The sequence below is a fragment of the Puma concolor genome, chromosome E4, assembly GCF_028749965.1.
Source record: "Puma concolor isolate L17-30 chromosome E4, mPumCon1.1.hap2, whole genome shotgun sequence".
Taxonomy (NCBI): domain Eukaryota; kingdom Metazoa; phylum Chordata; class Mammalia; order Carnivora; family Felidae; genus Puma; species Puma concolor.
Genome location: NC_141683.1, coordinates 58,533,929 through 58,552,490, shown reverse-complemented (window position 1 = coordinate 58,552,490; position 18,562 = coordinate 58,533,929). Strand labels below are relative to the sequence as shown.

At 39.6% G+C, this 18,562-nt stretch overlaps 1 protein-coding gene across 2 annotated transcripts in view; it reads right to left on the bottom strand.

Annotated features, from left to right (window-relative positions):
* NME7 (NME/NM23 family member 7) overlaps window positions 1-18,562 on the bottom strand; it is a 263,016-nt gene that overhangs the window by 166,007 nt on the left and 78,447 nt on the right. For both annotated transcript variants that reach the window (XM_025926224.2, XM_086693698.1), the window contains one exon: window positions 9,789-9,894. In XM_025926224.2, the coding sequence (XP_025782009.2) occupies window positions 9,789-9,894 (106 nt within the window). The remainder of the gene's footprint in view (window positions 1-9,788; window positions 9,895-18,562) is intronic.

Genomic DNA, 18,562 nt, shown 5'->3' with positions numbered 1-18,562 from the left:
GGAAAAATAACATTCTCGCAGCAATAACTGAAAAGATGAAAAAAGATTTCTATCAGCGACTGTTGAAAGCATTCTCTTTTCTTTATCATTTGCTAAATACAGCCTTTTCTCTTTTTTTAGGGTTTTATTTACTGCCAGTTAACATACAGTGTTACCTTAGTTCCAGGTGTACAACACAATGATGCAACAATCCACACATCTCCCGGTGCTCACCATGACAACTGCACTCCTAAGCCCCATCAGCTATTTTCCCCATCCCCTCACCAACCTCCCCTCTGGTAACCATCAGTTTGTTCTCTATAGTGAGGAGTCCATTCCTTGGTTTCCTATTCTGTCTCTTTTTCCTGGCTCATTTGTTTTGTTCCTTAAATTCCACATGAATGAAATCACATGCTATTTGTCTTTCTCTGACGGACTTTTCTCGCTTAACATGATACTCTAGCTCCATCCATACTGTTGCAAATGGCAAGAATTCATTCTTTTTTATGGCTGAATAATACACGTATATATACACACGTGTGTTAAGGGTCTCACTCATATCTTCCATTCTTCTCGAGTCCGATGATTATTCTTAACAACCATTGCTTTAAATTCTCTATCAGGGTGGGAGGGTGGCTAAGTGGCTCAGACAGGTAAGCGTCTGACTCTTGGTTTTGGCTCAGATCATGATCTCATGGTTCGTGGAATCAAACTCCGCATCAGGCTCTGAGCTGACAGTGCAGAGCCTACTTGGGATTCTCTCTCTCTTTCTGCCCCTCCCCCACTCATGCACATACTCATGCTCCCTCTCTCTCTCAAAATAAATAAACTTAAAAAAATAATAACAAATAAAGAGATAAGTTCTCTGTCAGGCATATTACTTATATCTGTTTTGTTTTGATCTCTGCATGTGGCCTTGTCCTGTTCTTTCGTTCAGGATAAATTTCTCTGTCTCCTCATTTTGGCTGCCTCTCTGTGTCTGTTTCTGTATGTTAAGGAAGTCAGCTATGTCTCCTACTCTTGCAAGTAGTGACTTTATGAAGAAGAGATCCTACAGTGCCCTGCAGTGCAATGTCCCCTGTGCACCAGAACCTGGCACTTCCGGAGAATAGCCTCTGTGTGTTGCTTATGCCCTGCTGTTGTATCTGAGCCACTTTTCCTTTCAGAGCAGTCGTCTACACTGACTCTCCGTTGTGGGCTGTGCTTGCTCTCTGTGTTGTTAGCAGGACCCAGGTAGGCCAGCTCTGAGGGGGTGTGCACCCTGGGAACTTGGGAACTGGACAACAATGTTAGCAAAAGTTGCATGGGACCACTAATCCTATGCTGGATCCCCAAAAACACTGCGGCGGGCGGGGGCCGTGTGCCAGGGTGGCCAGGGGCACAGGGCTGGGAGTGTGACCCAGTGGTGGCTGAGGGTGAGTGGCTAGGCACGGTGCGGCGGCTGGGCAAGGCACGCGGAGGCAGCTGTGCACCTGGTGGCTGGGCGTGGTGCAGGAAGGTAGCCGAAGGTCACAGCTGGGCTGGGTGCCACGCTGTGCCTTGGTGGGGCACACGGGGCAGCTGTGCGTGCAGGGGCTGGGTGCGGTGAGCACACAGCTTTAGCAAAAATTGCTCTCAGCCCTAGGCCAAGGCTACCGGTGTCTGTGTAGCCCCGCCTCCTGCAGGTGCCTCTGTGTTTATGCTGGGGGGCAGGGGAAGAAAATGACATCTGCCAGCTTGCTTACCTTCAAAGAGCTGTGCCAGCACTCTACAAAATCAATATGAACAGATCTGTCTGATTTTGGAATGTGTGGAATCCAAATAGATCAGTAACTATAATAAATGGCAAGAGGTTGAATTCAACTATCCTAAGACTGAAAAAATAAAAATCTTTAAAAGTAGAAATAAAACAAAATTTAGCCATAGTGGCTATAAGATATGTATTAGAGGCAAAAGGCTCAAAAATTTTTTTTAAAAAGGATATGCCACCTTATGTTTAAGGTAAACAACATAAAACCATTAATGAGAATGAAGTAGGACACCGAGTAATAAACAAAAAGATGTAATAATCATACATAACAATGTAGCTACAGGACATACAAAGCAAAAACAGTCCTAATTAAATGGAGAAACTGACAAATTCATAACAAGAATGAGTAATTTTAACATGGGAGAATGTCTAAAAACTTATTTTTCAGAAGCTGATAAATCAACCAGACAAAAAAAGAAAAAATGGAGGAAGGATGTAGATCTGAACAACAGATTTGAATCAACAGTTATTTCTATACAAAGAGAGAAGAGTGCAACAAATACCCTTCTTTTCAAGCACACACTGGAAATATTTTTAAAATTTAACCATGCACTAAGTAACAAAGGACATCGACAAATTTCAAAGAACCAATTATCACAGAGACCTCATTCTCTGACAATGTGTAGACATGAAATAACACGTGAACTAAAAAAAAAAAAAGGAAGAAAAAAAAGAAAATATTTTACAATGAAGAGTGCAAAATATTTAGAGAAGAATGAGTGTTTCTGCCATCACAGTTTGTAATATTGTGGAGGAGGCACACAAAATCATTAGTCAAAAATCACTATATAATATACAGTATGTGGACTAATTAATATATAACAGCAACCTGCGTTAAGGGCTCCGAAGAAAAGCAGAATGCTGAAAGAACATGTCACTGGGAACCTAGTATCTTCTAGGGGTGTGAGGTTAGCTTTCCCTGAGGAAATGACACTTCGGGCCGGGGAAGGAGGAGGGAGGGCACACACACTCCATGCAAATGGAAAGCAAGGAATGAGTCTCAAGGAGAGAAGGGTGAGGGGTATTTGGGGATCTGAAAGGCAGACGGTGGCACTGGAGTGCAGAAGCAAGGGAGAGTGACCTCAAACAAGTGTAAATAAATGATACCTAAGAAAAGTAGATTCTTTTCTAAAAAAAAAAAAAAATGTTTCTTTGTTTATTTTGAGGAAGAGAGAGAGATCCGAGGAGGGGCAGAGAGGGGGGTGGAGAGGGAGAATCCCAAGCAGGCTCTGCACTGTCTGCACAGAGCCCAATGCAGGGGCTCGATCCCACGAACTGTGAGATCATGACCTGAGCCAAAATGAAGAGTCAGAGGCGTAACCAACTGAGCCACCCAGGCACCCCAAAAAGTAGATTCTTGAAATGTAAAAGAAAACAAACAAGGACTGCTCTTAGCGACTAAACACCTTCAAGAATATAAAAAGCACTACTCACATCTAACTAGAAAAGTTTTAAGGAGGTATTCTAAGTTTAGAATTCTCAAGAACTTGTTTATTATTTATCTCTTAACTGCCATTATTGACCAGAACAGCAATAATTTCTCTAAGTCCTATCTTAAACTGTATTTTTCACCCGGTTAAGATGTTAGGAATTAAAATCACCCTTCATACCAATTATTAAATAACCTTCTACCCATGATGGCTTTCCGTAGGCATGCCAGGATGTTAACTATGTCTTCTAATGCTTCGATTCCATACCTGTAAAATGGGTTAATAATCCATGAAACGTGATGATGGGAATCTAGACGGTCTAAGTGCTAATCCATGTAGAGGCAAAATGGTACAATGCGACAGAATGAAGGCAAACGTGGTGCATATCCCAGCGCCACCACCTAAGAGCTTTGACTCTTTGGTGGCCAGCAAGTGACTTTGGCCAGTTACCTAACGTTTCATTGCTCAGGCTTCCTCAGTGTGACATGCGCTTCAAATACTCCCTATGCTATAGTTTTGAGGATAAAATAATTCACATAAAGTCCTTCGCACTCCACAAATGTGAACTGGTATTACTATTAAAACTGTTTTTGTGATGCTATCCTTGAGAAAAAGCCCTTCAAGTGTCTCATTAACCAGATTTGAATCTTCCCTCTACCCCTCAGTCAAGTCGTCACAGCTGACAATCCTCGGGACTTATATTTTACTTTAAACGCTATTAGATTTCAAAACATATTAGCAAACAAAATTTCACTATTTCAAAATAAAAAAAAAATTTAATAGCCTAATAATACACACCTACTTCTTCAGGATCGTTAAACCAGCAAAATTCTTGAAACTCCTTTTTTTTTTTTTTTAATTTTTTAATGTTTATTTATTTTTTAAGGAGAGAGAGACAGAGCACAAGCAGGGGAGGGGCAGAGAGAGAGGGAGACATAGAATCCAAAGCAGGCTGCAGGCTTTTAGCTGTCAGCACAGAGCTGACGCGGGGCTCGAACTCCTGAACCGCAAGATCATGACCTGGGCCGAAGTCGGATGCTTTCACTGCCTCTTGAAATTCCTTCTAAATCACTAATTTCAGGGACACCTGCGTGGGTCAATCAGTTACGCATCCGGCTCTTGGTTTTGGCTCGGGTCATGATCTCACAGTTCGGGAGTTCGAGCCCCACGTCAGGCTCCAGGCTGACAGTGAGAAGCCTGCTTGGGATTCGCTCTTTGCCCTTTTTCTCTGCCCCTCCCTTGCTCACACTCTCTAAATAAATAAATAAATAAATAAATAAATAAATAAATAAATAAACTTTTTTAAAAAAATCACTGATTTCATTTAACATCCTCATAACATACAAATCTATTAGGTGTTTTCACTGCCTCTAATTTTGTGTTTTGAGAATGCATGCTGCTACACTCAATGCACTCAAAGGCAAAGGTCTTATGTGTAGTTCAATGTACTTGGTGCATCTGTTATAAGTTCCCTCCACTGTTTTGTCTACTCTTTCAGATAGAACATAAAACATTCACAGAACTCCAAAACTGTGACATTCTAAGGAAAACTGGGCCCACTCCAGGAATTTTCACTGGAACAAAGTGAGATTTACGATGTTTCCATCCAATGTCTTTGCACCCAAAAATTTCACACCTCTTCCACAGGGTTCCAGGGGCTGAATTACTTGGAGGAAATCTCACACCAAAAAGTTAAGAACTTAACCAATTCAAGCAGCCCAAGTTGGTGGCACGTGTCTTATGGGGCTCTGGGCCTACCTAGCATCAAACTACCACTTGGGGCGGAAATGAAAACTCTGCAAGAGGGTCTGAGTAAGAATAACCCAATTTTAAAAAGTGAAAAACGTGATAAACATGACCTTGCTGGTATTCATCCTGTGCTAGTTAGCATATCAGAGTCAATTCGGGGGTAAATTTGTCAACTGGCCAGAATTCGCAGAAGTAATTTGCTTCCCAACTAATTAAATGCAAGCAGACCCCAACGCTGTCTCTCCATACCTTTGTAAAAATAAAATCCAACATGCTTTGAAACAGTCTCCATGAACATAGCATTAATTTTACAGCCAAAACACAACACTGAGGTACCGAATACTGGGTTTAAGTTTAAAGGCTGAGGGGAAACTTAGAAACCACCTTGACTCACTTTACTATGGGAGAAACGACATTTCAGGAAGGACAGTATTTTGAAAATTGCAGTGAAACTGTTTAATGCCTAAATCCGTTATAAGAAGGGAAATTTTCCAACAAAATTTCAGGCCTCTAGTACTTCAGAGGCTAAATCTGGGTGACACAAGGGCAGAAGCAGCCATCCCGGCACTGGCTGCCACCTTCTCCTTCCCACCCCACCCTGGACCAACCACAATGGCCCAATGGAATAGGGAACAGCTGATGACTGCTGAATCAACCAGAGGTAAGTGAGGAGCCTCCTGCATGGATTTAAGTTAGAACCAGAACCTGAGGGGAAAATTACAGTACGAATAGAGTAGTAATCATAATAGTAGGAATGTCGAGCACATAGAGCACGTTAAGAGTTGGGCACTGTGTTTAACACATGCATCCTGACATTTAACCATTTAATTAATCATTTAGCCATTTAACTGTTGCTGTCAGTGCATTTAATCCTTGCAGTTACCCTTTTAAGATGATGTGCTATATTATACTTATTTGATAAGTATACTTATTTGATAAGGAAACAAGGGACAAAGAGGTTCAATACTTAATGCAATTTCCCACAGCTAGTAAGCAGCAGAGCCAAAAGACAAACCTACACAGCCTGATTTCAGAGTAAAAATAATTCATTTCATTGATGGAATTAAACTAGCTACATGGAAACAATACCGAGGACATCAAAACAAACACATTGTATAGCTTTTAAATTAAGAAAGAAAAAAGAACATAAGAACATTCTCCTTGTTTTTCTTCCCTTGTAAATCCTGAGTCCCCAAGTGACAAAATGTACTTTAATCTACGTACAGGAACACGGCAGATGCCCCAAGTGTACCCCATCATTTTTTCCCGCCACCTCATCTGCAAACTAAGCTCTCTTTTTTTCTAGCTCTCTTAGGAGAAGTAAACCTCCACATCCATACAAATTAACTATAGGGCTAAGAACTGAGGCTGCCTACATCCACATGACTTTATTATTTGTGCCAAGAAATTCTTACCCGAAGATAAGGCTATAAATCAGTAAATAACTTCATTGTTTGCTTCAGAAACTTCCCAAAAGTCCATTTGCCCCAACAATAGACTACTCAAACAGTCCACAGTATTCCCTCAACTGGACAAACAACTCACTTATCCAAGAACTGTGTACTTAACAAGACTTGGTTAAGAGCTTTGTCTCACTGTTCCCACTAATCCTAAACTATTAGATCACGAACTTTACCCAGTTTCAATCAGATCAGTGCAAGACCCACCTTAAATCTCTAAAGGTCACACCCAAAACCCTACAATACAGGCCCACTCTCTCTCCCTAGTGAAGTCTGTCAAGACCATCAAGGCGTGTTCTCACTGTACTAAGCAACAGGTTTGCTTGGCTGAAACTATTCTGGACTTCTTTGGGGAAGGTGACAGTCAACAGAAGGAAATGACCCAATTCTATTTCAACTGCTCGTGCATCAACACCACCTTTTTAAAAAATCCCTTCTTCCCTCATACCTATTCTAGACCACAGGTGAAATTAAATACACCGGGAAGTGAGATCCTTATAGAAAAAGATAAACATATGCCAGCACTTGAAAGGGCCCACGTAAATCTAACAATAAATTCAACATGAGGTTTTGAACTACATTTCACTGCAGCCACAATTTAACTCTAAGCTATAGTGGATTAATTACACATTTTAAAATGGTCTAAAAGGATCCCTAAAATTGAGATTTAGAAAGAAAAGAAAAACAAAGGCCTCAAAATGCCAACGTTAAAAGTATTCTGCCATCTGACCAGATTTTACAAAATTTCCTTCAATCAACTCATATGCCTCTAACGTTATGTATCAAATATAAATACATGAAACATAGCCAATCTTTTAAAAAAATAGCTCTAAGAATGATTTAAACCTGTATAAATATAAAATAAATCATTTTGACATCACCATTCATTTAATCACTTTCATTACTTCAGTTATATTTATGCAATTATTAAAGTAAATAACCATATTTACTAGAATCCTATTTTATTCCTGCCTTTCCATGCATCCCACTTTTCCTTAGAAAAAAATAAAACAGTTGCAGACCCAACTGAATGTATTAAGATGCCAAAGGTAAGCTTTTTAATGAAGTTGAAGCTTTTAAACAAGAAGAATTTGTCGCATCATATTAAAATGTGTGTGGGGGGGGTGGGACCTGGGTGGCTCAGTCAGTTAAGCACCTAACTCCTGGTTTTGGCTCTGGTCATCATCTCATGGTTCATGAGTGCCAGCCCCGCGCTGGGTTCCACACTGACAGTGCAGAGACTGTTTGGGGTTCTCTGTCTCTCTGTCCCTCCCCTGCTCATGCTCTCCTTCTCTCTCAAAATAAATAAACTTAAAAAAAAATTTTTTTTTGTAATGTTTATTTATTTTTGAGAGACAGAGCACGAGCAGAGCAAGGGCAGAGAGAGAAGGGGACACAGAATCCGAAACAGGCTCCAGGCTCTGAGCTGTCAGCACAGAGCCCGACGCGGGGCTCGAACTCACGGACCGTGAGATCATGACCGGAGCCGAAGTCGGACGCTTAACCGACTGAGCCACCCAGGCGCCCCAAATAAATAAACTTTAAAAACATAACAATAAAATAAAACATGTGTATTATATATGTATATATGTGCATATTATGTATGTGTATGTGTATACATGTATGTATGTATGTATGTGTACACATATGTGTGTGTGCATATTTGGGTATAAATGTGTGCATGTGTGTGTGTGTGTGTGTGTGTGTGTGTGTGTGTGTGTGTATTCATCCCAAGGTAAGAAATGAATGCAACATAAAGTCCCAATTTTGTTTTTCATAGCCTGTCAACACCAGCCCTTTCAAATAGTATCATTCCTTCCTGTGGAAGTGTTGCTAACCGTGTTACCGTAACCATCTTGCTGTGGAGTCGTATACGTAGAGGAGAGAACGTGGAGGGTAGAAGAGACCAGGTCTGTATCCTAGATTCCCTGCTCTAAATTGGGGGAAATAACTTATTCTCAGATAGCCTCAGTTCACTTATCTGGAAAAGAATGATATATCCACCTACTTGGCATAATTGACATGAAGACGAAAGGAGATAATGTATAAGGTACTCGGTATACAGCCTAGCACATGGTGGAAAGGTCTCCATAAATGTTCGTTACCGATCGTGCATGTTAGCTCCCTATAACTGTGGTCCTAAGGATTTACAAGGTATTAAAGTACTTCCTAAATAATTAAAGAAGTATTAATTATGCAACAAGATCTTTAAGATCTTCATACCCTTTCAACCAATACTTCTATTTCTAGAACACTAGCCAGGGGAAATGACTAGAGATACTGTCAAATATTCATGTACAAAGATATTCTTTAAAACTTTATTGTTAATATCAAAAAACTGGAAACAACCTACGTAGCCAAATATTATACTACATCTCTATGACTGCATGGTGTACAACTATTAAAATATTCGTGAAGAATTAAAAGCATCCAAAATGCTCCCTAAAATTAAAACAATATCCTATGGACATACATTGCAACCATGTTAACAATTACATGTCATTCAACATGTTTAATTTAACAATGCATGTCAACAATTACATGCACACATCCACATATTCAGAAGAAAAGAATTTAGAGGAAATATAAAAGTATTAACAATGTCAAGACAATGGAAAACCAGGTAACTTTTACTGTTTCCTTTTTCACTTTATTTCCAAATTTTCTACTGTATACCCGAATTGCTTTGATACTTGGGGAAAAAAAAAAAAAACTAAAAAAACCCATTCACCTATGTTTATTATTCAGAATATTCTACTTTTTTTAAGGGCAACCTTTTAAATTCTATCCATCTCATTTCCAAAAGAATTGGGAATAGTTCACAAAAATGCACACAACAGAATAAAACAGATGAAGAAAAATAAAGAAAAAAGTTTACACTCTCAGTATATAGCCATATATATATATCTACCTATCTCTGCACGTGTGCACATGTGTATATGTATGTATGTGTACAAATATGTATTTCTGTATTCACAGAACTTTGTTTCATATACTAAGAACTGAAGGAAGTTTCTCCAGCTTTCTCAGGGCATACTGCAGACATTGTTTTAAGACCTATTTCAGTGAATTAAGCAAATCGGTTATGTGGTGGGAGGAGGCGGATTTAAAGTCAAGGAATCAAGATCTTAAGCAGGACAAGCATGGTCACGATCAGCACCTCAAGGAATGCCTTTTTAAAAAAGGTACACATGTGCAGATAAATATAAGTGGAGACAGATTTTTCACTCGTGTTACCTTTACTCACGTGGCTTCAAAGGAAAAAAAATGCTAAAATGATACTTTCATTTCTGCTGTGAAATACATCAAAAAATGAACTAAGAAAATAAGCTCCTATTAACAAAATGTACTTGGATACACTGTATTTAACACAGCACTTACCTTCACTGATAGCATGGGGCTTAATGATGCAACAGGTGCAATTGGTAAATTTAGCGGTGTTCGCAGGTCCACAAACTCCACTCGAAGGAAAAAATAACTCCGTTTCCTAAAGACAAAAAGAAATAACTTTAACTTTGGCATATGTAATCTCTTATCTTGGACTCCTAGAATATTAATGTGAGAGGGGAAAAAAAACGACAGGATTACTTTTAAAGTTTCATAATATAAACTCTTTGCTTCAAATTTTCTAAAAATGACTTTTACAAAGACTGATGAACCGAACCCTGTTTTAAGTCTTGGAATCAAAAGATCATCTAAAAAAAAGTACAATTAAAGTAATGAGGACATGTAGCATTCTGCCTTAGGATTAAAACTAATAACATCTTAACATACTTTGAATATTGGAAGTAATGAATATAAAGTTCTTATTTTCCTCAAAGCATTAGTTCATAGACACAGGTCTGATTTTAAACTTTTTATTAAAATTTGTGAAGTTAAAAACTAGGAATTCTTTGTAGAAACAGATTAGTATTTAAGAATCAGAACTGCGAAATTAGCTTTAACTAATTAGCTTCAACTAATGAACTTACTACAATTCTAGCATACAATTAAATCATATAAGCTTTATTTTATAACCAGATTCAGGCTATGGTATCTGCTTTGTCCATGGTTCCCTTAGATGACAACTCAGCAATCTGAACCAGCCACAAACACAGTCACACTAATTAATTCTTTTAATTATTCAGATAAATGCCTTCCGCCTGAAGCTTTTCCTGCTGTCATTTCCAGCATTCCCCATAAGCCCCTCTGTCCCAAGCTCCAAAGGACTCTACCAACGTGTAAAGGGCCACTTCAAATATCACCGACTCCAGGAGGCCTTCTGTGACGTCCCCAGTCAAAACTGTGGCTATTTGGGCAACTGCCCTTCACAAGTTTTAGATCTGCAGCAAGTAACTAACCTGCATGGCTTTGTAGGTCTTTCAGCACCTAAAACAAATGCCTCAAAGTAAATACTCATTTATCAACGAATTTGAAGATTGCAAGATCACAGGACGTGTTAATGTACTACACATTTTGAAAGCCACAGTACAATGTACTGTGTACATTTTGAAAGCCACAAAGAAGATGTGGACTTGTTCAAACTGGAAAGGAAAGGCCTCCTCTAGAGTTCCCGTTTCTGTGCTTCCTTTGCAACAAAACTCCTCAAAAGGGGGGGTCTTTATTCTCTGTCTTTACTTTTCACCTCCATTCTCTCTTAAGGTGACACTTAGGTTTCATCCCCAAACTGCTCGATGTGACCTCTGCGTTGCCAAGTACTCTGGTTACTTCTCAGCCCTCGCCTCACTGGACCGAGCGGGATTTGACCAGGTGATCTCACTCCATATCCTGCAATGCTTCCATTCATTGACTGTCTTCCTACCTCACTGGCCACTCTGTCTCAGTCTCCTCTGATGGTTTTTGCCCATGCGGCTGACCCCTCCGTGTTGGAGAGCTCCAGGGTCCATCTTCTACCTACGGTCACTCTCTTGATGAGCTCGAGTCCCATGTCTTTAAATGCCATCTGTATTCTGATGGCTCCCACGTTTCTGCCTCCAGTCCAACCTCCTCCCTAAATTTCACACCCATATCTCAGCCACTACCACTTATAGAGGATGCACATTTAAAATGTCCTGATTTCCACTGTCTCCCATAAAATCTGTTCACTCCCACCCTGTTTTCCCATCCTTCCAACTGCACAGGCCAAAGAAAAAAAAAAACTTCGAGTGATCCCTGATTTCTCTCCTTTCCTTAGCCATCCACCCAATCGCTCAGGAAATCCTTTATAACGGGTCCAGCCAGAATCCAACCGCTTCCATATCGGTCACCCCGGTCCATGCCTATCACCGATTCTCCCTCTGACAACTGCTCTAGCCTCCTAACTGCTCTCCCCATTCCAACTTGCCCCCCAGCACACCTACACCCACCTGGCTTGATCTATTCTTAACACTGCAGGCAGCATGAAAACCTGTAAAACACATGCTGCTCCTCGGCACACAACTCTCCAGTAGCCTTTTATCTCATTCGGAATGAATTTTAAAGTTCTAGACATCTACAAGGCCTTTCAGGATCTGGCCCCTAGGCCCCTAGCTGTGCCTTGAGCTAATCATCTGTTTCCACAAAAACATTTAGATTTCCGTCCGGGCACCACTGGCCTCACCCCCTCGCTGTTTGACTAAACACAGCAAACAAGTTCCCACCTCAGAAACTTAGCTTGTGCTCTCCCCTTCCTCCCGGAACACTCTTTCTCTCTGATATCTGCATGGCTCCTCCCTCACTTCCTTCTGATCTCTGCTCAAACCAGAGACGGTGAGGGCTTCCCGACACACATTTATATTTATATATCAATATATTTCACAGCATTCCTCACTTCCACTCAACGCACAATCCTTCCTCCACCCTGGGCTTTTTCTATCCCTTCCCCCGCTTTATTTTCTTCGGAGCACTTACCACCTGACTTGTTTTACGTCTATTTGTTTATTATCTGGCATCCCCTTCACCATCAGATGCAAGCTCCGAGTAGGCCGGGACCTCGTTTTGCACTAGCAGCTTCTCAATGTTAAGAAACGACTGAAATTCAGAAACTAATACATTCTGCAGGTGCTAAGAAATAAGATCGCTCTACCCACGCTGCACACATAAGAAAGCCTTGATTAACGAGCCCTTGCGGGTTAGCAAGGGGCAAAGCCGGTATTCAGACCCAGGTCGCGCTGGTTGCAAAGCCCTGAGCCTTTTCCATCACCTGTCTTTCAAAAGTAAAGAAGCTGTGCTAAACTGTTCCACCTCTAGCTGAACCAATTATTGGGCCAGTTATTTTTGTCTCGACTTTCCTCTTCTCTTCCTCAATTTTTAAAACTGAAAATGCCAGCTTTCCAAGCACTCATTTACATATGCTGAATAAATATGTATTTCAGGCAAGGAATATGAAGGTCTTACTTAAATCTACCTTCTTGGCGAAAGTGAGTTAATTCTACTTTCTGCCTTTGCTTGCTCTTTCTCCCTGCATAGGCTGTCCTATCTGTCCCAGGGATTAATCTAAACGGACATTTGCAAGAGCACTTCTACTAGGTCATTGTTATGGCAACTGATTTAGAGAGTTTACACAACAAATGTGATAGTCGCACAAAAAAATGTTCGCATCCCTTTGTGATCTGAGCTGCTTAAACACTTTACATAAAGCTCCTCTCCTTCCAAGGGTTCCTGCTATTACTCTTAGCCTTTTATATGTTCCTAAACTACCTAGCAGGGAAGGATAGAGATATGTAACTTTACCAAAACCTAAAATGAAGACTGATCGAGTCTTCAATTTTTTTTTTTTTTTTTTTACTATATCTTACTTAACAAATTGTAACAAAACAGTAGCACTGTTTCATAAATTTCACCTAAAATCCCACCGGTAATCTCACTAAAACATCTGACTAATCTACATTCTTATCTTTATTACCATAATAAAGGCATCACTAAATGGTTGTTAGTTAAAAGTTTCTCCAAAACTTTTACATAATTTTACATATCATTTTTGTAAATGCCTCAGACTAAACATGAAAACACTGAACTTGCTCTCTACATACCCTCATACCAAATAAGAAATCTGTTCTCAGAAAATCCAAACCTTTAAGAAATGAAATATGAAGTCACGTGATCAATGCAGCCTTATTTACAAATAAAAAAAAAGAGAACCTAACAAAACGTCCAAAAGTAAGGGGATGTTTAAATAAATCATGTTATATTCATACAACAAAATATTCTGTAGCCATTAAAATGTACTCCTGTGACAATAATCTGTTAACATGAAAAATATCTTATTAAGTGAAAAAAATAATCAAGTTAAAATCAGGTACATGGTGTTCTTATGTAAACTATATAAATGATCAAGGGAACAAGCTGGAAGGAATATGCCATAAACAAACTGTAAACATCAGTGGCAGGATTACTGATGCTAAATTTTCTTCTCTCCACTTGCCAAATTCTCTGAAAGTGTTTCCATCACTAACGTATTCTAAAAGACGGTAATGTTTAAAACAAGGTAGGCCACTATTTTTGGTATCCACAGTTGGTTAAACATGGGGCTGGTGGTTAAACATGGGGCTCTGGAGACAGAGGTACTCGGGCTCATGTTGTCAGGAGGCCAAGGTGCTTAAATTCACCAAGTTTCAGTTCCTGGTAAATTGGGATGATCTAAGCGACTACACGGCGTACTGTGAGAATTAAATCAGATATAAAAGCATGTGGAATGATGCCTGCAACGTAGTGAGTACTCGATACACATAAGGTCTCTGTTAGTTTTGAATTCCAAAACATTTTTGAACACCAGTGACCTAGATCCTGGAGGTATGACGATGAATTGGACATCCTCGAGGAATTCACAGTCTACTGAGAGGATAAACATAAACACAAATACTTTTCAAAGATGGTAAGAAATAGAGGTATGTAGTAGGTATGAAGGGTACCTCACATAGAACCAGGAAATTGATAACAGTTGAGCAGAGTTGTTGCCACTGGTTTCTAAGTTTTGTTGAGGTATAATGAACATACTTCCAACTGAGTATATTTAAAGGATACAATTTGATAAGCTTTGACATGTTTATTCCTGAGAAAACATCACCACAATCAAGATAATAAGCATTATCAGTCATCCCTCCTTCCTCTGGGCAATCCCTTTCTTCTGCCTCTCCCTGCCTCCCCTACCATTAACCATTACCTTTACCATTACGTCCCTTACCATTAACAAGTTGGCCCTGTAACCAATGATCTGTTTTCCATCGTTAGGAATTAGTTTAATTTTTAATAAGTTTACTTAAATATAATTATATAGTATGTGCTCTTTAGTCCCGCTTCTTTCGCTCAGCAAAATTATGTTGAGATTCATGCAATGTAGCGTATATCAATACTTCATTCCTTTTTATGGCCTAATAGTATTCCATGTGTTAATATCATGGTTTCTTTATCCACTCATCTCTTGGACATTTGGGTTATTTCTAGGTGTGGGATATCACAAATAAGGTTGTTATGAACAAAGTTGTTATGCACAAGTCTTTGTATTGATATTTGTTTTCATTTGTCTTGGGAAAATACTTGAGTGGAATGGTTGGATCACAGGGTAGCTGCATGTTTAAGTTTTTAGTTGAGTGCCGGCCAAACTATTCCCCAAAGTGATTGTACCATTTTAAATTCTCATCCATCAGCAGTGTATGATAGTTCCTAAGTTTCTTCTCATCCTTGTCACTTGATATGGTCCGTTCTTTTAAACCTTAGCCATTCTGAAAGCTGTGTAGTGTTGGCTCATTGTTAATATTTCCATAATGTCTATTGATGTTGTGTACTTTTAATGTGTGCTTACATACCATTCATGTATCTTCTTTGGTGAAGTAAATGCCTATTCAAAATTTTTGTCCATTTCTAAATGCGATGTTTGTTTTCTTAATAAGTTCAAAATTCACAATGAAAAAAGACAAAAAGATCAATAGAGCAAAGTTAAGAATCCAGAAATCCACTCTCAGATACATAGTCAACAAATATGACAAAGGTATAAAGGTAACTGAGTGGAGGAAAAATTGTGATTTTATCTAATGATGCTGGAGCAATCAGACGTCTATACACAAATCAACAAATTTTGGTCAGATCCTATGCCATATATAAAAATTAACTCAAAACGGATCATGTAGCTAAATATAAAACCAAAAACTATAAAATCGCTAGAAGAAAACAAAAGGGAAAAGTTCTGTGACCCTGAATGAGGTGACAATTTCCTAGACGTGACACAAAACCCACAACACATCAAAGAACAAATTGATACGTTGGACCTCATCAAAACTAAAAACTTCTACTCATCCAAGGACACTGTTGAAGAGAATAAAAGTGCAAACAACACACTGTGAGAAGGTATTTGCACATCATATACCTGGGTAAAAAATCTGTATCTGTAATATATAAAGAACTCTGGGCAGAGTTAAAGGGCCAAAAAAAATTACCTGGACAGAGGGAGATATGGCATTCCAAGGCAGAGGGGCAGAAAGAGTAAAGGCAATAGAGCAAGAACACCAGAGTCTAAAGAAGGAGAGGCAGGACGTGAGACTGGAGAAGAGGCTAGCATTCAGATCGTTTTCATAAAACACGTTAAGGAGCTTTAACTTGATTTGGGGGATAATGCATCACTCTGGAACATTTTTAGCAGATTCATGACATGGACAGATCAATATTTTTAGAGAGCTTGCTCTGAAACCTATGTGGAAGAGGTATTTGTGGGAGAAAAGTCTGAGCCAGAGCTATTATAGCAACCCGGGTTACACAGTGAGTGTAGGAATGAAGGAAAAGGAGAGAACTGAAGAAAATGTTTAGAAGATAAATCTACACAACTTTTTATTCATTGGATGTAGGGGATAAAGGAGGCAGAAGAATATTTACTGGCTCTCAAGTTCCTTTGTTTTTTTTGTTTTTTGGTTTTTTATTTTTGACAGAAAGAGCACGAGTGGGGAAGGGGCAGAGAGAGAGGGAGACACAGAATCCGAAGCAGGCTCCCGGCTCCGAGCTGCCAGCACGGAGCCCGACGCGGGGCTCAAACTCACGGACCGTGAGATCGTGACCGGAGCCGAAGTCAGACGCTCAACCGACTGAGCCACCCAGGCGCCCCTCAAGTTCCTTTGTTAATGGTATGCAGAATACAAAAGGAATAGTTTGGTGAGTTAAAATTAATCAGTTCAGTTTGGGATGCGTTATTTGAGTATGAATCTGAAAGACTAAGGAGAACCCTACACACAGAATTAAGAAATTGAGTTGTCCACATAAAATCATCTTGTACAATTTATTGACTATCCATCTATCTCTTGCCCAATGATTCATAATGCCACCAAGATCTCATCACTTATGGGTCATTTCTTGAGTACCCTGGGCTGTTACACTGACCCACTTGTTTACTCCCATACCGGTATCACACTGCTTTTCCTACCAAAGCTTTATAAAAGGCTTCCTCTCACATAAAGAAGTCATCTTATCACCACCATTTCTTCTTACCCTTCCAAACTTCCTTGGCGCTTTCGGCTCTTCTACGCAAGAATTTCATTAAGCTTCAGGAAAAACTCTGCCTCAATTTTGACTGGAAATGCGCTGAATTTATAGATAAATTTGGAAAGACTTTTTATCATTAGGATACTGAATCTTCACATGCATGAACGTGGTATAGATCTTCATTTATTTAAGTCTTTTGTTATGGCCTACAATAAAATTTATGGTTTTCTCCATAAAGATCTCTCACATCTTCTGTTAGGTTTATCTTGAGCATCATGTACTTTTTTTTACACTATGAAGGAACTCTCTTTTAAGTCTACATTTTCTAACTGGTTATTTCAGGTATATCAAGAACACTATTGATTTTTATATATTGATAGTATATGCAGTACAACTAATAGGTAGAGATTTGAGAAGCACCATGAAAGTGGAGTGTTAATAACAGATAATCTCCATTAAACACTATGTTTTAGGCACTATGCTAAACAGTTAAATCATTTCATTTAATCCTCAGAAGAACACTATAATGTAGGTACAACTATTCCCTTATTTTACGGACCAAGACTGAGAAACACAGCAAAACATTAGTAGGTGAGAGAATGGAGTCTGATTAACATCATCACTTTAAAGGACAGGTGAAGGAAGAACAGCCAATTAATAAGACATAGATCATGACCCGATAGCTCTAAAGAAACAAGGGCAGTGAGACATCACAAAATCAAAATAGGGTAGAGAATTTCAAAAAGGAGAAAGTGTTCAAACTTAAATGTTGCAGACAGATACAAAAGAAATAAAAATTTTTCCTTGAATTTTGTAAGTAAGAGGACATTGATTATTTTATCCAAAATGATTTTGGTGGAATGAAAAGATGAAGCCACATTGCAGTGGTTGCTCTCAGTGAGTAGCCACAGGCAACTGAAGAGAAAACTGTGACTATAGTCTAAGCTTTGGTGAAATCTGGATAAGGAAGAAAAAAAAGGATTAAATCGTAACTAATAGGAACTTAAGATCAAGGAGAGATTATTTGGGGATGCTCGTGTGAGGTTTTTCAGTTTTTAATTCACATGTCCTGTCCTTGCTTCCTCACGTGTGCTGTGCGTTGCAGCCAGATTTCTCTTTGATAGCTAGTCAGCTAACACGATGTCCACAATACTCACTCCTCCCAAGACAAGAGTCAAGAAAAGGTGTATCCTACAGGGTTCATGACGATGGGGTATTTCAGGGACGAATGTCAGAAAGAGCTAAAAAATTTAAGTGTACAAAATAGAAACAAATATGTTTAAGACATTTCTTCAGGAGGAATGATTACGGTAGCTAACTCTGCAGAAGCTTCTCCACTATAAAAAGAAGAAAACAATCGTTCTGCAAACTGTATTTGAAGATAGGCACATTATGTATGTGCAGCCATAGAAACAAACATGTACTTAAGACAAGACTAGCAGAGGCACCGGGGGCGGGGCTCAACTGGCTGAGCGTCCGACTTGGGCTCAGGTCATGATCTCATGGCTCATGAGTTCAAGCCCCACGTCGTCGGGCTCTGTGATGACAGTTCAGAGCCTTGAGCCTGTTTCGGATTCTGTGTCTCCCTCTCTCTCTGCCTCTCCCCTGCTCATGCTCTGTCTCTCCCTCAAAAATAAATAAACATAGGGGCGCCTGGGTGGCGCAGTCGCTTAAGTGTCCGACTTCAGCCAGGTCACGATCTCGCGGTCCGTGAGTTCGAGCCCCGCATCAGG